The sequence below is a fragment of the Ictalurus punctatus genome, chromosome 2, assembly GCF_001660625.3.
Source record: "Ictalurus punctatus breed USDA103 chromosome 2, Coco_2.0, whole genome shotgun sequence".
In the NCBI taxonomy this organism is placed as follows: domain Eukaryota; kingdom Metazoa; phylum Chordata; class Actinopteri; order Siluriformes; family Ictaluridae; genus Ictalurus; species Ictalurus punctatus.
Genome location: NC_030417.2, coordinates 11727142 through 11753707, shown reverse-complemented (window position 1 = coordinate 11753707; position 26566 = coordinate 11727142). Strand labels below are relative to the sequence as shown.

At 40.4% G+C, this 26566-nt stretch overlaps 1 protein-coding gene and 1 non-coding gene across 9 annotated transcripts; both read right to left on the bottom strand.

Moving 5' to 3' along the window:
• Positions 1-1536: 1536 nt before the first annotated feature.
• smarce1 (SWI/SNF related, matrix associated, actin dependent regulator of chromatin, subfamily e, member 1) lies at positions 1537-11247 on the bottom strand. 8 transcript variants are annotated; one of them, XM_017493938.3, is made up of 11 exons: positions 11105-11247; positions 8706-8759; positions 7815-7858; positions 7175-7279; positions 6233-6325; positions 5743-5874; positions 5293-5464; positions 4990-5189; positions 4764-4865; positions 2625-2889; positions 1537-2507 (listed from the first exon to the last, which is right to left on the bottom strand). In XM_017493938.3, the coding sequence occupies exons 2-11, from the start codon at positions 8710-8712 to the stop codon at positions 2314-2316; spliced, it is 1314 nt and encodes a 437-aa protein (XP_017349427.1). In that variant the 5' UTR covers positions 8713-8759; positions 11105-11247; the 3' UTR covers positions 1537-2313. The 8 variants fall into 8 exon arrangements, with proteins under 8 accessions (XP_017349427.1, XP_017349442.1, XP_017349436.1 ...); XM_017493953.3 differs by having other exon boundaries at positions 6245-6325; XM_017493947.3 differs by having other exon boundaries at positions 7181-7279; positions 11105-11246.
• Positions 11248-16905: 5658 nt separating this feature from the next.
• LOC124626537 (U6 spliceosomal RNA) lies at positions 16906-17012 on the bottom strand. The gene has a single exon (XR_006981402.1). It is a non-coding gene; the product is annotated as a U6 spliceosomal RNA (small nuclear RNA).
• Between the last annotated feature and the right edge of the window lie 9554 nt (positions 17013-26566).

Below are 26566 nucleotides of genomic sequence, written 5' to 3'. Positions count from 1 at the left end.
GTACGTTGCCATCCTAACACTGGCATTTTGGTTGCCATGATGAGTCCCATTAGGTTACAGATTTAGGGACTAAGGGTCCTACGTTACTCATTTGTACATTACTTTGTGGTTCTGTGCATTCTTTGCTAATATTTCAACAAAGGAGTGCCAGCTCTATGTATAACAAGTGTATGATCTGGCGTTTGTGTAATATCATGGTGTAGGCTTAATTATTCTGCAATGAAATGTGCTCCTTCATGGATTTTATGTAGTAGTACTTGGTTAACTTAGTTTGTAGATAGACTGCAGTTATGAATATTACCTAATCTGGCTCACTTATTGAAGCTGGGTAATTTTTATCCCCCCAATATTCAACTGTGTAGTTTCAGTGTGTACAGACCCACTGTAGCCTCAGTTTCCTGTTCTTGGCTGAGAGGAGTGGAACCCACAGTGGTTTTGTGCTCCTGTAACCCAGCCACCTTTTGGTTGGATGTGTTGTGTGGTTGGAGATGCTTTTCTGTTCGGCAGGGTTGAAAATAGTGGTCGAGTTACCATAGCCTTTCTGTCAGCTTGAACCAGTATGGCCATTTTCCTCTGACCTCCCTCATTAACAAGGCATTTATACCTGCATAACCACTGCTCACTTGATTTTTCCCCCTGCACCATTCTGTGTAAACTCTACAGACTGTTGCTCCTGAAAATCCCAAGAAATCAGACTGTCTGGCACTAAAAAAAATACACCACTATCAACGTCATTGAGATCACATTTTCCTCCCCATTCTGACATTTGATGTGAATGTTAACTGAAGCTCTTGACCTGTGTCTGCAGGATTTTTTGCATGACACAGCTGCCACATGATTGGCTGATTAAATGATCGTATGAATGAGCAAGTAAACAGGCGTTCCTAGTAAAGTGGATGGTGAGTGTATCTTGGTAAAGTTGTCGAGTAGGGGCAGGTGTGCCACACTGAGGAAATGGTAGCAGCCTACCAGTGCCTACTAATAACTGGCTGCATACATTTCTTGGAATGGCTGGTTATTACAGGGTTTCAGTCATAATTTTGCTATTGTACATGCAACACTGATGATCTTAGCCCAAAGGTTCAGTGGGAAGCTAGCGCAAAGACATATGACAGTGTCAAAGCCTTGCTGGTCAGTGAACATTTGTGATTGCCCCAAGCTTTGAGAAACCTTTTAACCTTGCAGTTCATGCCAGTGAAGCCAGTTCAGGTGCTGGTTTCCTTCAGATATGGCCAGATCACTGAACAGATCAATTTCTTTCTTTCTTTTTTTTTTTTGAAAGTTCAATCCTCATCAATGGGTGTACTTTACTGGAGAAAGAGATGCAGGCTGTAATTTTGGCCGTCCAGCATTTAGAGTGTAACTGAATTTATGTAGAACCTTTATGGACTATAGGAATCATAAGTTTCAGATGAAACTGCATGAGACCATGTTTTTTTTAGTGCTCATGAAGGAACCCTCTAGGGAAGGGAGGGTGTTTGAGATTTGGTGATTTGGAAAACTTTGCCCAAAAATAATAATGCCAGAGACAGGAAGTTAAGACATTATAAATCACTTTATTGGGTAATACATAGTAACAGTACAAAACGGCTGCATTTAACGAGAATGTGTATGCTAACAACCTAGTGAGATTGATGACTGTTTCACCTGCGCTTTATGGCAATATCCTGCCAAGATATGTAACCAGCTCAGTGAAAGAATATTAGGAAAATAATATGAGGAACAAAACTTAGGCTACCTAAACACAGTCTACAGCTAATTAAGGTTTCAAATTGAGAGGAAAAATTCTGAATTTTAAGGGATGTGAACATAAGCGCAAAATAAAAAATAAAAAAAATTCTTGACTTCACAAAGCCTGGCACGGTTTAAAAAAAAAAAAGAAAAAGAAAAGGAGATTTACTTTTCCTTAATGAAGTTCTAATAATAAAACCAAGGTACTGTTAGTTTGGTTCACACATTCCTCTTGAATTATATATTACCTTTTAACTTGGAATGCTAAAGGTCATACATAATTAAAGTTCTGTAGGCCTAATGCAGAAATGTGTGAAGGTGGTGGTCTACATACCAGATGTTTTATTATAGCAAAACTTAGACAGGCGCTTTTAATTAGGGCCCCCCCAAACACACACAAAATAAACCACTGAATGTGTTATAGTTGGGTGGGGTGTATCACTGGGGTGTAGGATGAAGGGGTAAAATAGAAAAAAAAAAAAAAAAAAAAATTATTAATAATGTGTCCTCTAAAAGCCTTTGATATCTCAGTATGTCAAGGTTCAGAGGATGTACACACGCAGGAGTGTGGAGTTTGCTCAGTTACTGTGGGGCGGCAGAGGCTCTCTCTTCCGGCGCGGTGTCAGACGGTGCAGACTCTGTGCTGTTTTCTCTCTCTAGTGGAGGATTACTGTCGCTCGCACCCTCCTCCAACCCACTCTCTGCTTGCTCTGGCTTCTCCACTGGGCGCTCCTCACACTCCTGCTGGCCCTCAGACACATCAGCATGAGCCTCGTCTGCAGGACACGTTACAGTGGAGCAAACATCATGAATGCAATTGGCTTTGTTAGCTGTAGGTAGGAAAAGGAGGCAACACTTGAATTTGGCATTTGTGACTTTGGTTCTGTCCTCACCTGTCTCCATTGGACTGGGTTTGTCCTGTTCCTTGCTGTCACTGCTGGTGTTCTGCTCGCTGCTGTTTGGTCCACTTGCTCCCTGCTGATCCTCCTCCGCTGCTCTCTCGGTCTTCTCCGCCTCCGCCTCTCGCTCTTTCTCCCGCTCTCTCTCCTTCTCCCTCTCTCTTTCCCTCTCCTCCGCCCTCCGTCTCGCGGCTTCTTCTGCCGCTGCCATCTCCGCTGCCAGCTTCTCCATGTCCACCTCCACTTTCAGACTGCACAACTACACATACAGGGTGATCAACTCAAAGGCTAATCTAATCTAAGATCAAGTTCTCTTTTGTGAGTATTCTGAATTCTAATACTGTATCCAAAAATGTACATTACTCTCCATTCCCTACACTGTTCAATCATAAACCGTGCCCTTCACTAATATTGGCACCCTTGGTAAATATGAGCAAAGAAGGCTGTGAAAAATTGTCTTTATTGTTTAACCTTTTGTTAAAAGAAAAAAAAAAAAAGAAAAAAAAAAATACCCAGCTCTCATGCATAGCAAACGATTGCCAACAAAACAGAGGTTTATCCAAAAATATATATATACACCTTTGTTAAATATAGGTGTTGACATGGAGTCCATGATGCCATGTATCCTAACAAAATGTCCAGGTCCTCTGGCAGAAAAACACCCAAAACATTAAAAATCCACCACCATATTCAACCATGGGCATGAGGTACTTTTCCATATGGCTACCTCTCGGTGTACAGCAAAACCACCTCTGGTGTTTATTATATTATTAAAAAGCTCTGTTTTGGTTTCATCTGACCATAGAACCCAATCCCTCTGAAGTTCCAGTAGTGTCTGGCAAACTGAAGATGCTTGAGTTTGTTTTTGGATGAGAGTAGAAGCTTTTTTCTTGAAACCCTTCCAAACAACTTGTGGTGATGTAGGTGACTTCAGATTGTAGTTTTGGAGACTTTCTGAACTTAAGATGCAACTAACGCCTGTAATTCTGCAGCTGTGATCCTGGGAGATTTTTTGGCCACTTGAACCATCCTCTTCACAGAGTATTGAGACGATATAGACAAATGTCCATTTCTAGGTTGATTCATAACATTTCCAGTTGACTGGAACTTCTGAATTATTGTCCTGATGGTGGAAATGGGCATTTTCAATGCTTGTGCTATTTTCTTATAGCCACTTCCCATTTTGTGAACCTCAACAACCTTTTGCCACAAAAAAAGTTCAACAAAGAATTTTTCACAGCCTTCTTTGCTCATATTTACCAAGGGTGCCCCTATTAGTGGAGGACACTGTATACTTTCTTTCTGAACAGAATGAGTGATGTTCACTAAACGATTTAGCTCATCATTCCTTCACCAATACCACTATTTGTCCATGTCTCCAGTCACCGCGTATCTGTCTCAAACCACATCCTAATTCAATAAACTGGACGTGCTGTATTATGTATAATAGAGCTCGACTGAATTGACTGGTTTTCCCGATTAATCAGTACCAATAACTGATTGTTGGAACTGTTGGTTATTGGCAAAAATCCAAACCGACAGTTTTTCCCAGTTGTGTCTGTTGCTGGAGCAGCTAAGAAGGGTCTGCTGTTATTATGCAGTTATTATACTTTTATTATACTTTTATTATAGCCGTTATACAGAGAGCAGCCTCTAGAGACAAAAAATCACTGATAAATTTTGTTGTTACACCTGAAGTGTTTTTTGATTCATTTTGGAGGTCTCCATTTTTAATTGTTACTTACGGTGTTTCTTTGTGGTTCCATTTTTATGGAACTTATATTTACATTACCATTTATTAACAATTAATATATATTAATATTTATTTAATTCGTAAAAGTAGAGTATATTTTCATGGTACAGTCAATACTGTTTATTTTGGTACAACAGAATTTTACTCTGTGTGTTATGTTTCGACTGATTAAGCGGTTATCGGCAGGTACTGCCCAACTTAGTTATCGGTAAAATCCACTAATCTGTCGACCTCCAATGCATACATTGCTAGGAGAGCCATATACTGCTCGTTGTGAAGTCCAAGAATAGTGCATTGCCCTCTATAATCAATAGGGTCAAGGTGTATAAAATACCTTCCAATATTGCTGTTAAACAACCAGGTGATTCAGGAATGCTTACCCGTTTGAGCTCGTTGTTGAAGGAATCGGTGGACTCGAGGAACCGCCTCTTCTTCTCCTGATGCCTGTCTTCAATCTGCAGCAGCTCTGCCTCCAGTTTCCTCTGGATAAACACACATGGTAACACTGAAGGAATTCCCTTACTTCTTACTGGAGATACTGTGACCATTTGTGAATAAGGACTACTACTCAAGCCTAGTGCATTAATCTGATTTGGGTTTGTGTACCTGGTGCACCATGAGGGACTGGACCTGTCGTTTGAGCACTTGCATGCGTGCCGTAGTGACCACTGAGCGGACGTCAGGCACAACCACCTCGCTCAGGATATCACTGATCAGACGGTGGTTCCTATGGAATCGAGCTGCTGCTGTGTGCTTCATAGAGAACCCGTCGTCATAATCTAGCCACACACACACGGACACATGAACTATGCATAGGATAAACTGGAGAAGAAAAAACAGTGCCGGGTGCCGTGCTATTTTGACACACTGTTTAGCACAGCAGTGTACCATATGTTGTGCGATTCTCACCATCAGGATCTTCAGCTGGCTGGATGCTCATGTAAGGCTCTCCTTTATCCAGACGAGACTGTCTCTGCCTGCTCTCCTCCTCCAGAGCCGCTTCGGCGCGGTTCTTAGCATTCACGTATGCTAGGTACGCCGGGGAGTTGTGGTAGGCCTTCAGGGAGTCGTTATATTCGATCTGCAGGCAAACGGACAGAGACTGCGGTCAGACACATGTTAAGCTTACAAGTGCTGCTAGGAGACTGTGCAGTCATCCTTATTTAACTTCATGCTCATGCAAGCTGGCCATCTTCAGCAAGCATTACCCCACTTTTTTTTATTTTTAACGAATTTTCCAATTCAAACGAGAACCACAGCCGAGCGATCTTCATTCGCTAATAGATAAATACGTACGATGTCAGGGAGAAGCATCACCCGCTACACACTGCCAGTTTACAAAAAAGTAGGGTGACTGACCTTCTCAGCTTCATACTCGTTCAAGTAATCCTGCTTTTCCTCGTCAGTGAGGTCCCTCCACATGCCCCCGATGATCTTCCCAATCTCCCATAGCTTCAAATCGGGGTTGGAGGCTTTCACCTGGTCCCAAACCTGTAGAAGAAGAGGACCGGTGGTTAATGCACAAGTACACAAAACACAGATGTCCAATTCAGAGTGCTTAGCTTGGACACTGGGTTAGCTCGCTCACTATGTGCTTTCAGAAATCCATGGTGGGTCAGAGTTCACTTGGTCTATCCGACTTTAACAACTCAATCTAGCTTTCGTTACAAACACACACGCACAGAGAGAGAGAGAGAGAGAGAGAGAGAATGAATTAAGTTTTTACAGCACTTCAGCGTCACACTTCCTGTTTGAGGTCATCCAGGGAAGCAATGATGAACTGTACCATCTCCCAGCGGGAGGGGTGGTGAAAAATAAGCAGTAAAAGCAGACACCGTGGGTGTCTTACCTTCCTGCTTACCTTCCGGCTGTACCGCATGTAGGGCATCAGAGGCTTATCGGGGGGTTTGGGTGGCTTGGGAACCGTAATCCCCGAGGAATTCTGCCAGGAGAAAAAAGGAAGAGAAAACATACACCACTCAGTTAGAAATTAGCCATGAGATGCAACGGTATGATTGTTGGGTTGGGGGGTGGGGGGTCAGGGGGACGGGGGACGGGACCACAGCAATGGAGCACTATGAGTAAGGAGAGCGAGTGCACGGCTGAAAATGGTGACGGCGTTCTGAGAGGCAGCACAACCAAAAAGTGGGCTTACTTACACCGGCTATGTTCTGTAACACACCCATGCAGGGACAACAAAACAGCTACTGGGGTGCAGGGTCTTTAGGTGCAGTGCGAGCAGCTAGACATGTGACGATTAGCGACTTCGTAATATCTCAACAGAAAGAAGTCTGTGTGAGCAGATCAATTCTGTCCTGTTCACAAGGACAGATATCGTCTAAGGGCAATCCCGTAATCCATTTCCCCTGATAATTAACTTGCGTTACACAAACCGTGATCAAACTGTAATTATATAATCGGCACATGCCTATAAGCGACCGTTGCGTGAAATGTTTGAAATGTAGCCATCAGCACTCGCAACAAAATATATGACGTGAGAAAATGACCAACATGAAAGAGGAGAAAGTGGAGCGCTTTTGAAAACCAATCTCTCCGACGAGAAGCCTGCAAAGCATGCTGGTAAAGAGAGACCGATTTCCAGAAGCATGAAAAAACATGAACGGATTTATGGAAGCAACTAGCGCCATAAACAATCTAACCATAAATTATGTTTTTTTTCTTGAAAGTAAATCGACTGATTAAGAACAGATCCTGCCTCATAGGCAAGATTAGCTTGTTTAGCGTTAACATTAGCAGTATCCGGGGTTCCTCTGTTTAGCATGGATCCTACCATTACCCTGTTGTTTCCGCCGGGGTTTCCTCCCAGCCTGTAGTTGTTGTAGGCCAGATGGCTGTATGGGTTGTACCCCACAAACCCAGGGGTGGTGGGCATTTGCTGATGGAGACAAATGAGACAAAACACGAATGAGAAATGACAACAAACAAGGGAGGAAGGGACCAAAAAAAAAAAGAAAAATGAACAAATCTTGCTTTTTTTTGTTTGTTTTGATTTGGGTTTGTGTTTGTTTTTGTTCATGATTTGCTTAAGACATGCAAAAAAAAACAAAGCAGCAATCTTTGATAGCAGCACAAAATGGCATTTGTTCTACATCCATTTGTAGCAAAGCCACACACACTATGGGGGTGGGAGAGGCATATTTGATGAGATGGTAAAAAAAAAAAAAAAAAATGCTGCAAAAAACAAACAAACAAAAAACTCAATTTGTCTAACATGGAGATGGAATTTTTTTCTCTCTCCAAAATGATGTCTATAGAACTTAAATTTCCTCGCCACCCCCATTGAAGGTTTCCATCACCGTCCCACAGTCCTGTTCACACACTCCTGTGTGCTTTAAGGTCGGGATGATGGAGGGGAGGAGGGGGTGGGGCTTTTGATAGGATGATTGATTGGCATGTCGTGAAACACTTACTGTAGTGGGGGCCGGAGCAGGGGGCGGGGCATAAGACGGCCGCTCTGTATTGGAGGGGAAAAGATTAATTGAATCATTGTTTTAATAATTAATGCACACAAACTTGCTCATCACAACTGCTTCACATGAATTGCTGTAAAGCCGCCACCAGTGACATTTTTGTGAGATTTGGTGACTTTGATGCCTTTAGTTGAGAAAGTAGGTTCTCAACTAAAGAGACAGTTTACATGCTTGTAACACATTTTTCTATGGAAATGGATATCGTATTACTCTATGGAGTCATCTGCAGGCTTCTCGGCGCACACATTAGCTGCTTCCCTCTGAATACTAGCCGGGTTTGCATTGCAGTTTTGCGCAAAATAGAAGCGATATTTAAAGAATGTCGACAAAACATAAATGCTAATGGTCTGCGTTTCCATTAAATGATGCTATGCGATTAAATCTGGGTTTTCTCCTCTCGCGATAGTCATTACAATTAAACATGATGATGAATCTCCAAGATCTCATGAGTGTTGGCACAGTGATTTCAATCACATCCACAGCAATAGTCGTGGTAGTGTTTAATAGAAGGCGACGATGGCATGGAATGCACCCCATCATGGAAAGGCAGGCCCCTTATATCTGGCAGCAGACACGTATCTGGGATTTCTGGGAGATCAAAGTCCTGCGGATCCAAAACTTCAGAATGACCCGCTTAATGAGTTATGTAAGTTGTTATGTCAGGCGAGAAATGTATTTCCATTTCATTTTCTTTCGAAAATGTTGTTTTGTCAGATTGTCAGTTTTTAAATTTCCATAACCGAATTTCAAATTGCGAATTAAGCAGGTTAATGGAAAAGGCTACTGACCACTACACAAAGACGGAACTAGTTTGATGAAATGAATTCTTACTTGACATCTTGTCCGCAGGATTTGGCGATATCAGGCTAATTCCATTATTCGGGTCTGTAACAAGACAAAAGATTTTTTGAGAGGAATATGCATGCTTTAGGTCAACACAATCCTTCACATCTGCAAGACTTCACCTTAGCTTTAGAAAAAAAACATTTAAAGGTGCATTAGGTAAGATTAATGATTAAGTAGGTGGGGTCGACATCTGAATGTTTTTACCCCCCACCAAGCCCTCCCGTTTTCACAAGGCTTCATAACCAGGATCTACAGACACCCACAGTGTAGATTGTCCATAAAATGACTCAAGCAGAAACCATGCTTCAATTTGTACGCGTATGCCAGGAACAGCGCACAGTACGCGTGATGCAAATTTCATCATCAGCAGAGTATGCGCATACTGTATACACAGGTCGCATATTTTGCACTATTAGTTGTTGCACAAGGTGGCAACAGTGATCCAGTTCCATTAATTTGCAAGGTAGTTGAAGAAAAAAAAAGGAATAAACAGAAAAGAGTGCAGTTAAAAAAGTACCCACATTTGCATAATTCTAGCCTTAAAGAGATTAAAGGACTTGTATATGGGTGCTAATTGTGACGAAAGATTGCCCCAGCATTATTCTTCATGTCGTTGTGATTCTTCTTCGTTGTCATCCTTCACACCAGCAGACCTGCTTTACTGCTCTGTACTGACTCTTGTAGGTCAGGACGGGTAGTGCAAGTTGTCATAATGAGCATGCCTTTGTAGCATAGGTCAACTGGAGTATACTTTGAAAAGCTATGTGTGTGTGTGTGTGTGTGTGTGTGTGTGTGTGTATATATATATATATATATATATATATATATACACATATACACACACATATACACACACATATACACACACACACACTAGAGACTTAAGAGGAGGCAAGGCCAATCCAAACACCAACAAGCCCTGCATCCCAATTCACCTACTTATACCATGTACAAAAGCATGCACTCTTTTATGAAGAAAAAGGATGTATTAAAAGAGGATGCAAGTATTGGCATATACTAATGTTGTGAAAACAGAAAGGAACAATGTCGATACACCGTCACCGTAAACAAACTCCTCGTTGTATTTCTTCATTCCTTATATTAAATACATTTATCATTCCTTTGATTTATTTTTCCACATTTCATTTACACCTCTCTAAAATGCGTGCTTGAATTCAACAAAACTGTCACAAAACTCCTCCCTCCCTGGCGCAAGGACTTGTGGGCAATATTAGACCATCCAGGTAACTCTAGGAAACACTTGTCAGCATACTGCGATTTCAGGCACACTAATTCTAATCCCGGATATGATGTAGTACGGGACGCAGCGAAGGATTCCGGCCCGGAAGTCAGTTTTTCAAACGAGTATTTCTCAGCCATTTAATACACTTGTGCTGAGACAATTCCTGAAATTACTTTTTAAATGATATTCTACATATTTCCAGTTAATTTGTACAAGTAAACATGAAAAACAACCCCCCAAAATACTATTAAACATTTAATAAAGCTAACAGTTAAATAGCTTATTAGAGAAGATATTTGGCTTGAGGTTTATTTATACATTTTATAAAAGACAGGTAACTTCGCTCACATATGAAGCGATCATAGCAAAATGTACAATTAGCATCTTGACTAACAATTCACATGGGAAGCAGTTTCTCACATAGATATAATAACTGATTTAAAACACAACTAACTGCTTTATTCATCGACTCGTTCCGTTTGACAGAAAAACTGAACCGCTTTGCTGTTGAATTGTGTATTTGCGGCACTCGAAGGACCCCACACAGGGCTGTCCTTTCCGCCTGAAGGAAAATGATTAGCATTGCCATTCCTGGCCATGCCCGTGTTAATCCTAATACTTTAATTTCTCATACCTTAAAAAAATCCACACATCTACAGCTGCTTCATAAACGTCGAACTATATATAAAGGAATAATTTATACAGAATTTCGCTACATGGGATTCAGAGCTGGCTCGCGAGCAGTCAATGGAGGAGAAGTGACATACATGGCTGGCTAGCTAGCTAGCTAGCTAGCTAACGTTAGTGTTCACTTTCGTGTAAATTAGGATTTACAATCGTATTTTATAATCTGTGGGGTTTTTTTATTGTGCGATAGAAACAACAATTCATAGTTATTATAAATAAGAACTCTGAAGTGTAGATAAACTGGTTTCACAGAAACCTTAGCCAGTCATTTACGTGCAAAAACGCTACCTGGTTAGCCTACACCCGGGCGCAAAAACACAGGTTAATTTCCTAACATTACTGAACAAGAACTACTGCAATCGCGAACTGATATACTTATAATATTCTTCAACATTAATTTAGGGTTTTAAAAAAATAATACATCGGATTACAATGCCACATTAACGATACTCACCCACACTCCTTTGTTCCCCTCAGAGCTCCGTGTCTTCAGTACGGCGCTCAACACTGCCCTCTAGTGTACATCCTCCTTACATTACACTCTCACTGCTGCTCTCTAGTGTAGATCCTCTTTACATTATATTCTCACTGCTGCCCTCTAGTGTACAACCTAATTACATTACACTCTCACTGCTGCCCTCTAGTGTACAACCTAATTACATTACACTCTCACTGCTGCCCTCTAGTGTACAACCTAATTACATTACACTCTCATTGCTGCCCTCTAGTGTACAACCTAATTACATTACACTCTCACTGCTGCCCTCTAGTGTACAACCCCATTACATTACATTACATCACTGCTGCCCAGGTTGAGCGAACTGTTTGTAATCTTGTGTACAACCTCTAGTGTATAACCTAATTACATTACACTCTCACTGCTGCCCTCTAGTGTACAACCCAATTACATCACTGCTGCCCTCTAGTACAGCGGTTTTCAAAGTGGGGGCCACCAGGGGGCGCCCGGGGGGCCTCAACAATTTGGTGTGAAAAATAAACAAATGTATGTTTTCTCTTTCTCACTCTCAGACAACCACACACACACACACACACACACACACACACACACACACACACACACACAATCAATTCCTAATGTAATGTAATGTAAAGATGTAAGATGTAATTATTAATAAAAAAAACGGGGATATATTCAGAAGTCTGTATTTTTAAAGTGTTTTAAAGACATCTTGAAAAAGGGGGGCCTCGGTCAAATGTTAATGCCATTTGGGGGCCCTTGCCCTGGAAAAGTTTGTGAACCCCTGCTCTAGTATACTTAAGAAGAAGAAGTGGCATGACCTGTTTAAAAGGGTCTGTATCGGCAAACGTTAATATCAAAATGGCTATACAATGTAATCTACAGGTTGCTTGTCAGCTGACACAGTGTTTTTAATAGATAGATAATTTATTGGTCCTCAAAGAGAAAATTTGTTTCCACCCTAGGTGCGTAGAAAAACAAGAACATAACAACATCATACATATAAACCATCATAAACAATCACAGGCATAGAGGGGAGAAGGGGACAAAAAGAAAAACATCAGGATCATCATACAACAAATGCATCTTGAATCACAATGGCTGAGTACCTATGTGTTTAACGCTCATATAGCCATAGGAACAAAACTCCTACCATAGCTGGCTTTTCTGCACATGGGTAGTCTATACCTGCGGCCAGAAGGAAGGGGGTTGAAATATTGATAAAGTGGGTGGTTTGAGTCATTCAAAATTTTATGTGTCTTCCGGAGCGTATATGAACTGACACAGTCCGATAAATTGGGGGTGGGAATACCAATAATTTTTCTCGCTAAATTAGTTATTTTCAAGAGTTTGTTCTTATTGGTTACTGTTAGCATAAGGAAAAAACAAATGGCACCATACAATAGAACCGGTTCAATAATACTTCAATACAGAAGAAGAAGCAGACTAGGCTGAACAGACAGATATTTAAGTTTACGAATAACTGTGAGTCTCTGTTGACAGCACTTGTAAATACCTAGAGTATACTGATTGAAGTTGAGATGTTTATCCAATGTAATGCCCAGATATCTGAAATGCTCCACACTTTCAACCATCTCTCCGTTAATGGTAATACCGGAAGGATGGGTAAGTGTTTTGGAAGAGCTAAAAACCAGTTCTTTAGTCTTTTTGATATTAAGGTGGAGAAACTTATCATCACACCGTGTACTAAAATGTGCTATGGAGCGTTGATAGTCCAAAAAAGAATCATTGTCCTTATTAAGCAATGCAAGAATGGCAGTATCGTCTGCATATTTAAAGTAATGAGTGGTGGTGACTGGACTCTGACAGTCATTTGTATAGAGAATATAAAGAAGTGGACTAAGTACACACCCCTGAGGGGCACCAGTGTTGAGAACAATAATGCATTGTCCACCTTTACCACTTGTGGTCTATTAGAAAGGAAATTATAAATCCAGTGTACTAGTGGTGATGGGACTTGCAGACACTGTAGATTCCTAATTACCTGATGACACTGAATTGAGTTAAAGGCGGAGCTAAAGTCAATGAAAAGAAGTCTGGCATAGTTTCCAGGAATATCCAGGTGTTGAAGGAGACAGTGCAAGAGACAAGCCACTGCATTCTCTGTACCTCTCTTCTGTTTATATGCAAATTGGAGGCAATCCAAAAAGGGTGAAACATATGGAAGCATAATGTTTTGAACCATTATTTGAAAGCATTTCATTATGATTGAAGTTAATGATACTGGCCTATAATGATTTATCTCTGTTGCATGAGGTTTTTTGGGAACAGGAATAACAACTGATGTTTTCCATGTGACTGGTATTGTTGAAGTACAAAGTCATCGAAGAAAAAGAGAATGAAGAATGGGGGTGTTAATTCTAGAGCGCATGTTTTTCAAGACCTGACCTGGAATTCCATCTGGCCCGGGAGCCTTATTCAGTTTGCACTTAATAAGCTGGAAATAGACATCCTGCTTAGTTAGAAGGGACTCATAATCCAGCTCTTGAGAAGGCAAAGAATCCAAAAGGCTATCACACTCTGCTGAAAAATCAGAGGTATCAAAACGGGCATAGAAATGAATAAGATTAGCAGCAAAGGTGGTGGGATCTGGTACAGAGACATTCTGTTTAACGGCTTGTCCAGTAAGAGACCTACTAGCTGAAAAGCCTATTTGGTGTTCATATTTGCAAAGTCCTGCTCCAATTTGTTTTTTATATTTTTTTTAGCCTTAAATATTTCAGTTTTGATGTCCTGGTGTATGATTTTGAGACCAGCAAAGTCCTTTTGCTTAAAGGCAAGTTTTTCTTGTGGAAAAGAGATTTTAGAGATGAGTTGATCCAAGGTTTTGAATTTGGGTATGTTCTGGTAGTCTTTTTACTGGTATCAAGGAATCCATACAGAATTTAATGTAATCAGTAATAACTGAAGTCTGCTCATCAAGCTCTCCCTCAAAGACTTCCTAGTCTGTACACGTAAAGCAGACTTGAAAGCATGCAATAGCATCCTCCGACCATTGAGGGACGCTGTGTATTACTGGCCTGCGTTGTTTCAGCCGTTGTTTGTAAACAGGAAGTAAATCGATAACATTATGATCCACTAATCCTAGCGGTGGGAGAGCTCTAGCTTTATAGGCTTCCAGGATATTACTGTAACATACATCTATAGTTTTATTAAATTTTGTTGTACATCTACATATTGATTGAAGGCTGGCAATGTGTAATCAAGCCGACAGCTGTTGAAGTCTCCAAGAAGGGGCAGTGGTGGCTTGGTGGTTAAGGCTCTGAGTTACTGATTGGAAGGTTGGGGGTTCAAACCCCAGCACTGCCAAGCTACCACTGTTGGGCCCTTGAGCAAGTCCTTAACCCTCTCTGCTCCAGGGGTATCATGGCTGACCCTGCGCTCTGACCACAGCTTCCTGACATGATGCGGTATGTGAAGGAAAGAATTTCACTGTGCATATATACAGTATCTCACAAAAGTGAGTACACCCCTCACATTTTTGTAAATATTTGATTATATCTTTTAATGTGACAACACTGAAGAAATGACAATTTGCTACAATGTACAGTAGTGAGTGTACAGCTTGTATAACAGTGTAAATTTGCTGTCCCCTCAAAATAACTCAACACACAACCATTAATGTCTGAACCGCTGGCAGGTGAGTACACCCCTAAGTGAAAATGTCCAAATTTTGTGTGGCCACCATTATTTTCCAGCACTGCCTTAACCCTCTTGTGCATGGAGTTCACCAGAGCTTCACAGGTTGCCACTGGAGTCCTTTTCCACTCCTCCATGATGACATCAAGGAGCTGGTGGATTTTAGAGACCATGTGCTCCTCCACCTTTCATTTGAGGATGCCCCACAGATGCTCAATAGGGATTAGGTCTGGAGACATGCTTGGCCGGTCCATCACCTTCACCCTCAGCTTCTTTAGCAAGGTAAAAGTCGTTATCATGCTGGAATACTGCCCTGCGGCCCAGTCTCCGAAGGGAGGGGATCATGCTCTGCTTCAGTCACAGAACATGTCACAGTACATGTTGGCATTCATGGTTCTCTCAATGAACTGCAGCTCCCCAGTGCCGGCAGCACTCATGCAGCCCCAGACCATGACACTCCCACCATCATGCTTGACTGTAGGCAAGACACACTTGTCTTTGTACTCCTCACCTGGTTGCTGCCACACACATTTGACACCATCTGAACCAAATAAGTTTAACTTGGTCTCATCAGACCATAGAACATGGTTCCAGTAATCCATGTCCTTAGTCTGCTTGTCTTCAGCAAACTGTTTGCGGGCTTTCTTGTGCATCATCTTTAGAAGAGGCTTCCTTCTGGGACGACAGCCATGCAGACCAATTTGATGCAGTGTGACAGGCTGACCCCCCACCCCTTATACCTCTGCAGCAATGCTGGCAGCACTCATATGTCTATTTCCCAAAGACAGCCTCTGGATATGATGCTGAGAATGTGCACTCAACTTCTTTGGTCGACCATGGCAAAGTCTGTTCTGAGTGGAACCTGTCCTATTAAACCGCTGTATGGTCTTGGCCACCGTGCTGCAGCACAGTGTCAGGGTCTTGGCAATCTTCTTATAGCCTAGGCCATCTTTATGTAGAGCAACAATTCTATTTTTCAAATCCTCAGAGAGTTCTTTGACACCTGCTCCCCATTCACACCTGAGACCTTGTAACACTAACAAGCCGGGCAGGGAAAATGGCTAATTGGGCCCAATTTGGACATTTTCACTTAGGGGTGTACTCACTTTTTTTGCCAGCGGTTTAGACATTAATGGCTGTGTGTTGAGTTATTTTGAGGGGACAGCAAATTTACACTGTTATACAAGCTGTACACTCACTACTTTACATTGTAGCAAAGTGTCATTTCTTCAGTGTTGTCACATTAAAAGATATAATCAAATATTTGCAAAAATGTGAGGGGTGTACTCAATTTTGTGAGATACTATATATATATATATATATATATATATATATATATATATATATATATATATATATATATATATATATATATATATATGGTTGCAAATCTCGGCAACGGTCTGACATATACACACAACAAACTTCAGACATGAGTGTAGGTCCAGGACCTAAGAACTCCAAGAGGTTTTCTCTAAATTCACCTCTAGGGCATGGTATAATCTAGAAATAAGTAAAACAGCTCATAACTTTTAAATCGCTCAACATCAAATCATGAATCTTCTTTCTCTTTATACTATGGAAGGGGATAAGTGTGCAAGATTTATTTAATTTGAAATTTGCCAAAAAAAAATTCTTCTTCTGATTTTGTTCAATAATTTAAGTCACATCATCAAGGGCCCAATCTCAACAAAAATTGTTTAATATTTTAATATTCACAATTTTAATATGCAGAAGGGTTCATCCATAACACACGATAAAAATTTGAAGGATAATTCCCCAAACAGGAAGAGAAGGCATCTCGCCAACACTTTTATGTTATAACACCATAATTGACACACATATTGAGCAACATGACCTGATGTTACCAAACAAACTTAGCATTCGTTTGCAACTTAGAACAGCTACTGAAGACAGGATGTGATGCAATATAACAGAAATGTCATGTGTTAATGCCATAAACTATAATGTATATCTTTGGGAACAAGTACTGATGGTCCCAGTGGCTTCTGGTCTTCCACTGTCACTAAGGAGTGGAGCCAGAAGGTGCTTGGCCCCTAGTATGTTAGGGTTGGAGTTTGGGTTAAGGTTGGTTTGTTATGGTTCTTAAACTGTGAAAAATATGGTAATGTTTCATGATTTTGCGTGTCATCCTTGCACAGGGGCCATGCTAATCTTCTCTGTATTGTTCCAGTTTTAATATATGTGCTGCCATAGCAAGCACAGAGAAACCACCTGAAGGGTTGCTATAAGTACTGAGGTTCTTCACAAAGTTTCTAGTCCGTGGTTAGTGTGAAAACAAACCAAGTTCCTTCAGGAGACTCACAGAACTGATCTGAATGCACACACACTACATGGAGTATAGAGATGTATTAATTCACCCAAATTAACCATTAAAACGTCAATATTCTAAACCTTTTCATTTTCTGCCTCAGGCTGCAGAGGTGCATGCTGAGAGTATGGAGATTCGAGTACTTTCTGGTGTTCTGATTGGTTGTATGTGTCACGATGTAATCAGTCCTTTGTTCTCGTGATCGACCATGCCCCTTCCCCATTTAACTACCGTTTTAATAAAAATGGGAACCAAAAACTGAGCTAAAAACCAAATTTGAATAATAAAAACAGGAAGTGAGGGCATATCAACAATATGACAAGTTCAAGTTAGTACATGAGTGAAGGTCCACCTAAAGTAGTCTGAGAAAGTTAATCTGAGTTCACCTCTAGGGGGTGCTATAATCTAGAAATGTGTAAAACTACTTTTAAACTGCTCAACATGATTCTTCTTTAGCTTGATTCCTTGGAGGCTGCCCGAGAGTTCTTCATGTATAGAATTTGTAATTTGTCAAACAGGAAGTTGGCCATTTTTATTTTAATTAAAAACTTTTTTGTTAAATCATCACAAAATTTGGGTCACAGAATTAAAAGAAACTGCTTAAATGTTACTGCAACGTTAATTGTCTTTTGGATTCTATTTATTATGGAACCATTACAGAAACTCTTAAAATTCTGTTTTTGTGATGAATAGGTTTAAAATTTCAACTAGAAAGCTGACACAAACAGCAGGACATGATCAACAGTTTTACGCAACTACAGAGAATTAAAAACCTTTTGTGCAGCATTAGGGACATGTCCTTTTCAAAGACAAAGGCCTCCAAAAATGATAGGGTTTTTTCTTAGGCATCTTGGGTATTCAACATTGTATACGTGATACAATGAAAAGAGAAGGCTAATGGCCTGGGAGATGCCAATACTCCCATCATCTTCAACCATGTCCTCTCCATCCATACTAATGGAAACACCACCACTGTTCAAAAGATGGGGTTCCCATCTTTACATTCCTTTAGAAGTATGGTTGGGGTTGGTTATTGAGGATCCTGTGACAACAAAAATAATTTCTCTAAATACAAATATTCTCACAGGTTTGAGAGAGGCTATAATTATATAATATGACATAAGACAACAAAAAATTAATGATAATGTGCAATCATTTCCTTTCAAGGACAAAAAAAGAAAAAGTAAGAAGTGCCCACTTGTGCATTTATATCAGCTATAAACAATCATTCCCTCACAATTTGTCATTTTACAGAGAAACCAGAAAGCATAAACACCACTGTCTGGAACACTTTCCCATGCTAATAAACTTCGCAGAAGCACCATGATAGTTATAAAACATTGACAATTTAACAAAAGTGTCACCAAATCAGCTATTATAAAAGTTTAGACTTTCCAAACAATAATCTGTTTATTATTAATGTTAGATTATGTGGAGCATCAACTCTACAATGCTGTGTATGAGCTGGTACTTTGGAAACATGTGCTGAGGATTTTTCAGTCCTTTGTGGATGCCCTTGTGTTTATCAATCATTAGTGTAATGTATATATTTCGGAAAGGGCTGTGTCATGGGAAAGAGATTCATACAGGGTTTTCATTACTGTTTATTTTCTCCATTCATTGAAAAAATAGTTGATGGAGTTGTTCATGTTCTGCTGAGGGAACTTCTCTTTCCTGTAACGGTCCTATTTACTCAGGAAGCACAAATAAATCTATAAATCAGCTGCTCTCAAAGTCAGCCAGTCGTAATGGCTCGAAACTTAAACGCTGGCTTAGCAGTGATCAAATCTGAATTTTAAATATGACTGGTGTCTAATGTCGATCAGAAATGCTCTTTTTACATGGTTCACTTTATGTTTTTGTAAAATATTACATGCTTTTTGTTGTTTTTACAATTGGTTAGTGTGTCAAACATTTGACGCAGTCTACATGAAATATTTAAAACATTTAAAGAAAACTTTAAAGTGAACAGAAATTTATCAACTTTTTGCATGTGATCACCAAACCTCTGACCTCAGTTTGTTTTTATTGCACTGGCCGACCAAAACACATCTGTGTGCCAATACTTTTGTCTTAGTGAAACTATATAGAAAGCTGAATACAACCTTTGCCACTCAGCTTTAAAATAGAACACATTTCTGTGGTTGAATCTCAAAATAGTGCACTATGTAGGGAGTACAACACCATTATGTCATGTTATACACTTATTATACACTATACATATATATGTCATATACATGTATAGTGAGCAGGCAACCATTTTGGATTTGGAGATACTATGTGGATAAATACCACTGATATGACAACATGACTTCAGGGTTTTTACTTTCAATCTTGAAGTACATGTCATCGAAAATCACCTTAGTCTAAATAAAAATCTCTCAGAGTCCAGGGGTTTAAAATGCCAAAAACTAGAATTTTATGGAAGAATCACAAAAGCTGACATGTCTGCAGATCATCTGCTGAGTACAATCAATGTTCATGCTTTTATGCAATACTAAAACAATGGTCTATTTCTAACGGTTCGCCAAGATGTTTCTTTCTCCACATGTTATCTATAACTGTGGTGCAAGTTCAGCGAACTTTTTATTTTAATGTCTTGCATTGTGCATTTCAACAATACATCATAAAAAATCACTAACATCAAGTTCGTAAAAAGATACAGACTTAAACATGCAGTGTACCGACTCACCGTCTCTAAGCAGATACAGAGTGTTTCTCTGAGAAATGGCAGAGCAGGCCTAGAAGAAAAGACACATTTGTAACTGAGGAGTATGTGTTCAGTGATCTCACTAAAATGATCACACCAACTTGACCTACTTTGATTTTTGTTTCTTTCATTAATATACTGATTTCTTTCTTATCATTGGTAACTCATGGTTGGATCTTACTTTTTAATTAGTTAACCTTTTGATTTCTTAATCTTAACATACTGATTTATTCAATGATTTCTTTAATATATTCCATTTGCTTTTTAAAATATACTATATATTCCTCCCTTTGAGACGTTCCAAGTCCCACCTACCTCAAGACAGCAGCCTCATGATTCAGTCCCTTCATGTTAAACTAACCAGTGACCAACTCCTGATCACTCCTTCTGTTTATCAATTACCAAATCCTGAAACAGCTCTCTTGTGGAGAACAGTCCAAATATCTCCCTTCACACTTGACTACTAAGGATTAAAAGATCCTGCCTCCCTAAGTCTAACACTCAAAAATCAACATTGCGTTAAAAGCATGTGCATGTATATGGTTCAGCTCTTGCCCATGTTTATCACGGCTGTCTAGAGTACAACAGTAATTCAACAGAATCAGGAATTTAGTAATCAAATCCAATAATCACTTAAACAAAATCAGCTTCAAATTCAATTTCTCAGAAATGATTGCAATAATAAACTTCACTTTATCAATTCAGTGTGATCAATTACAATCAGTAGCAAAAATATAAAGAGTAACAATATAAATACTCAGCCTTCTTCTCATTTAGATGGTTGTTGTTCATCCAGTAAAACGATGTTATTCTTCCACCCAGATACTTTATGCATCATAGCAGGTCACCCTTGGGGAGAGATTCCTACTGGTTGCCTGTTTGTCCTTGTCCCCAGGTCCTCCAGTGGATTCAATGTTCCTGATTCGCCTGTCACCCCAGCTCCAGACGCACCCTAGGCTCGTTGTCGTTTCCTGCTCTGTGTGTGCGCCCTATATAAGGCCTATATAAGGCCCTATACTGCCCACTTGCTGGCTTACTACAACCCCTGCCTATTCCCGGTCGCCCTTGGTTGCACATTGCCTTGGACTTTGTCACTGGTCTACCCCCTTCCCAAGGTAACACCATAGTAAACCAGTTCTCGAAGGCAGTACATTTCATGGCCCTTTCCAAGCTCCCTACCACCTGAGAAATTGCAGACCTCCACAACAGCCATGTCTTCTACTTGCAAGGCATTCCACGGGACATTGTGTCTGATCACGGACCTCAGTTCATTTCCCAAGCTTGGAGGGCATTCTGTAATGCTCTTGGGGCCATTGTCAGTTTGTCCTCCGGATTTCAGCCCCAGACCAATGGCCAGGCAGAGTGGGCCACCAGGAGTTGGAAGCTGCGCTGCGGTGTATCATGGCTGATAACCCCTCCATGTCCAGCTCCCAGTTACCCTGGGTGGAGTATGCCCACAATTCCCTGACCAGCACCACCACTGGCATTCCCCATCTAGGAGAATGACATTGTGGTCCCCTCCATGCAAGCCCACCTCCGCTGTTGCCACAAGGTTTGGAGAGAGACCTGTTTTGCCCTGTTCCGCTCCACCGAGCACAATCGTCGCTTGGCTGACCGCCGTTGGGTTTCCGCACCAACCTACCAGCCAGGTCAGAAGGTTTTCTGCCAAGGGCATCCCAATGAAGACAGAAGCCAAGAAATTCTCACCCAGGTACTTAGGCCTATTCACAATCGAGAGCATAACCAATCCTTCCACAGTTAAGCAAGCTCCCCAGGTCCATGTGCATCCACCCCACATTTCATGTCTCAAACCTGTTCATGTCAGCCTCCTGAGCCAGGAGTCTGCTGGATGTTTGATGAAGGGGACAGGGCCTGCAATATCTGGTGGACTTGGAGGGTTACAGACCAAAAGAGCAGAACTAGGTACCACAATCCTTTATCCTGGACCCCTCTCTTATCCAAGAATTCCACTGGGCCCACCGTGACCAGCCTGGCAGGTTGCCTGGAGGCTCATGATCCATCCAAAAGCTTGTGTATTTTCCTGTGTTTCCCTGTTTTTCCCTTCACCATGTTTCCAGTGTTTTCTCTCCCTCATGTTTCTGTTAGTGTGTGTGGGCTGTCCTATTGAATCATTGACTCACCTGCTTCTCATCAGCTCATCAGTCAACAGTGTATATAAACCCCTTTTCTTGAGCCACTCATTGCCAGATCATTCCAGCTTCAACATTCCTGCGGTACTCTTCCAGCATTCCTCATGTTTGTGTTCCTGTTCGGTCCAGTGTTTTCTTTGTTGAGTTACCCTCTGCTTATACTGTCTGTTTCTCCTCCTGTTCCAGGTTAACTCCTCATGCTGCATGCCTTCTCACTCTCAGCACTTCCTGCTACGCCCAGCCTCGCCTCGCCTTCCCCGTGGCTCTCCTGTGCTGAACTCAGCTCTCATGCCACTGACCCAAATTTGAGCCCCGGCCTCGAAAGCATCAGCTGTGCACTTGTCTCTCATGCAGAGGACCTGAGTTCAAATCCTGACCCCGACTACTTGTTATCACACTCCTTTCTCATTCACCCCAGCTTCTACTGCCCTTCAGTAAATTGCTGAGTTGCTGAGACAATGTTCCTCAGTCTCAATCTCTGTACCCGGATTCGCTCTGTCCTCAGTTGTGCACGCACAGGCTCTGGTCCAAGTTGGTCATTCTTTACTACCAGGTCCCAAATCTTTTGATCCAAGGCCAAATCTAGTAGGTTTGAGTATGACGCAGACGGCAACAGATTGAAGCATCTGTAAAGGGCCATTATGCTTAGGGCACCCATTTGGCCAACAGCAGCCCTGAGCTTTTGCCTACTTGAGAATTCAATTCAGGGTATAACATCAGAAACACACAATGGTCAAGAACGCCTATACCGTCCTGTTTTTACTTTGTAGTGTGTTTTAGTTTAACCTAATGCTGATAGCATCATTAGCAAACCTGTCTATTTCAAGGTGGTTCATCCAAAACATTTCCTTACCTGTCTCACTAAATGATGAAAAAAATTCTATATGATTCATTATGTAAAGCTGGCCTTATACAGTTTTTGAAAGATTGGGTTTACAGACCTGCCCAGGCGCATCATAGCTAATTCCATTCCAGCCCAGGAATAAAATACTCCATCTTGAAAAAAGCAGTGTCAGTGTTTATTGTGGTTTTATTCTTGCTTCTGTGTTGTTTTTGGTGTGTCTGAACTGGGAGTGAAACTTGGGTAACTTGCTTGCCTTCTTCCTTTGCAGAGAAGGTGTTAGAATGTTCCCCTGTCTGTGCATGTTCATTACGTTACAGAAACTGCAGTGCGAACAAGACTGTGTATAACATCACAGTGCAACCACAAGTTCAAAGAGTCTAGTTTAGCACCAAGCAATGGTGGTGTCTTGAAATACATTCAAAAGGATTAAAACACTTCAAGTTAACGCTGTAAGAAGGCAGTGGCGTTGTTATTAGTAGTCATTTTAGCAGTAATTTTTGCCATAATTACACAAACACTCCAACACATTTAGGAAAACCTCAAGCTGCTGACTGTGAAAGATTTTTTTTTTATATTGGATTCTAAAGAAGGACTGCTTATCCTTTTTTTTTCATGACTGACCGAAGACTATTTTTTAACCCTCCTATTATGTTCTGGTCAAATTGAACTGATTTATTATTGTCCTCTATATGAACTACTCACCTGACTGGCATAACGCTTCATGACTTTGACATAATGATCACTGTTTTTTCAGTAGTTTCTTCAAATTTTCTACACCCTTAAATTATAAATAGGGTTGCATTTTATTTACACCAAATTTGATTAGTTTTAGAACAAGGTTGTAGGAGGAAAAAGCAAGTCTGCAGGTAGAAATTTTTTGGGGGTCAACTGCAACCGAGGTCTTATTTCAAAGCAAATAATCAGCGTTAAATCTAAACAATTTCCACAAACATAGGCTAGGTGAAGCAAAGGGAAAGTGTAAGTGAGAACAATGTACTGTATATATGATGTACAGAACCAATTCTATTGTAATTTACTGTATGTTGTAAAGACTAGGGGATGGAAAGGGGGATTTCGAAGCATCCACGGTAACCAATCATTGTGTCTTTATACATACAACAATACAGGACTAAACTATGGTTGCCTGTGAAGCTCAAAATACACAACACCAATAACACAAAAGCATATTTCAGATATTGCAAAGCTAATGTTTTTGTGTGCACTAAGGTGAAATTGTTCTTTACTCAACAACTCAGAAAACATAAAAGAAAAATTTACCCAGTGCCTTTACCCAGTGCCAGAATCATTTGGGGGAGTTTTTGAGATTAAGGAATTTTGCTGAGTATAATTTTGACTGCAGCTCTGTGCCCCAAGAAATATAAAAACCAGCAACATGTGCAAGAAATATCATACTGTGACTACACATTGCCACTTGTGTGCATGAACACACATAAACGGGGTTTGGAAAAGAAAGGGGACTGAGGTTTGGAAATGAAAGTGCTTGGCTTTATTTCGTCATTTTATTTCTATCATTTTGCCATAATTCATAATGTGATTGATTTTTTATTATTTGAACCATTTCATTTCATCAGACCATGCTGGGAAAAAAGATATTTCTCATTTTTTGATATTCAGCATGATTTGTCCATAACGCACAGACAAATTAGACTGTAAAGTCACTACGCAGAAAGTGAAGCCATTTCTTAACAACACTTTTACATACTGACCTAAAGCTATGTTTAGTAACATGTCCTTGTGTTAACAAACCACCCTCAAGTTCATTTGCAACTTGGGAGGACTACTGAAAACAGGAAGTGAGGCAAGCAACAGCTTGACGTACTGCCATCAAATTTACTACATTTATTCAGACCAAATTGTGTATGTGAGTAAAGGATTATGTCCTAATGGACTCCAGTAAGTACTGTAAGTGCTATGACTCACAAATGAGTAAAACACCTCTGAAGGTTTGAGACCTTCAACATCAGTTCATGATTCTGGAAGAGTCCAAGTTTTCTTTAAGTAACAAATTTATGATTTGCCAAACAGGATGTCTGCCTTTTTGAGCTTTTTTTTCTGTTTTCTTCTCAAAATGTCCAATTTTTCATTATAACAGCATTGTGATACCAACCTGAACAAAACATGTTTGCTAGACTTTTAATATGCAGGATGGCTTGTCCATAAAGCGCAAATGAATTTGATGGTGAAGTCGCTGAAATGAATTGAGGTTATATCGTCTCAAGGAGTTTTTCCTTGCCACCGTTTCCTCTGGCTTGCTCATTTGGGATAAATTTATAAATGTTATGTATATCCTGAATGTATATATATCTGTGAAGCTGCATTATGACATTGTCCATTGTTAAGAGTGCTTTACAAATAAAATCAACTTAATTGAAATTATTTATGAATTATATATTAATTATTTCTCAGCAACGATTTTGCATATTGACATCAAACTTGGCAACATGACTTGATGCTAACAAAAAAGCAACTTGGAAGCACTACTGAAAACAGGACATGTGGACATGTATCTCTATGGGAACAAGCACTGACCATCCCAATGGCTTCCAGGTTTTCTGTAATGCTAAGGTGTGGGGCAAGAAAATGATTGCCTCATTTTTCCTACTCCAAGATTTTTGGTCAGGTCTACTTCCTGCTTCCCACCCCAGTTGGCCTGATGTTCAAATATACTATATAAAGTTATCAGCCAGACGTTTTGGACAAAACGGCCCCGATTTGTGGGTTTATTTTTGTGTAGATGTTCACAGTAGGAGTTGGGTCAATGAACTGACACACAGCATATCAGGGAATTGTTTGTGAGTTTCACATTTTTGCTCATACAAAATTCTTTTTTTACGCTATTATGTTACATCAGTTGTTATGGTGCAACATGTGGAACCACTGACACAGTTACATTGCCATATTGCACAAGTATTCCTTTAAACATTTCCTGGGCACTAATGTAAATAATTTAGTCTTTCTAAGCTGATTATCGCTGATATAAGATATTGTTAAGATGTGAATTTATGTAGTGTAAATGTTAATTTAACAGTGAATAAAAATGCCTGCTAAGAGTCTAACTGCCTGAATTTCAAATAAAGAGTATTAATGACTATTAATTATTATTTTTTAAATCTAATGATGGGGGGACATGGTGGCTTAGTGGTTAGCATGTGCTAACCACTAAGCCACCATGTCCCTCTATCATTAGATTTAAAAAATTGCCTCACACCTCCAGGGTAGGGGGTTTGATTCCTGTCCTGTACATCGGGGGGTTTCCTCCCCAAGTCTAAAGACATGCATTGTAGGCTGATTGGCATCTCTAAATTGTCAATAGTGTCCATAGTCCATATGGGTGTGTGATTATGCCTTGCGATGGGTTGACACCCCATCCAGGGTTTCCCCAGCCTGTCCCCTGAAGGATAAGTGGTACAGAAAATGGATGGATGGATGGATGGATGGATGGATGGATGGATGATTATTATACAGTAGATGTTAATTACTGGTCTGATTATTTAGCTGTCGAGGACTGCCAAGTGTTTCATCAGGTGACATGTAACGAAACCTAAAGCCCATAGCTCTATTAATGTGTTACTAAAAGACTCAGACCTATAGTTTGGTTTGCACAGTTCAGATGTTAATATGATATGAGAGGGAGACTGCAATAAAACATAAGAAAAATACATTCTCCCTATTTTAATACATACTGGTGTACCATCAAACCCAAACTGAAAGCCAACTTGTG

Bases quoted from the DNA above. Each gene is read 5' to 3' on its own strand.
- smarce1 (XM_017493938.3), bottom strand. The intron at 6,326-7,174 runs GTAGGATCCATG...TTCTCCTGGCAG, and splicing joins GCGGAAACAACAGGGTAATG to AATTCCTCGGGGATTACGGT. The intron at 2,890-4,763 runs GTAAGCATTCCT...CTGTATGTGTAG, and splicing joins TCAACAACGAGCTCAAACGG to TTGTGCAGTCTGAAAGTGGA.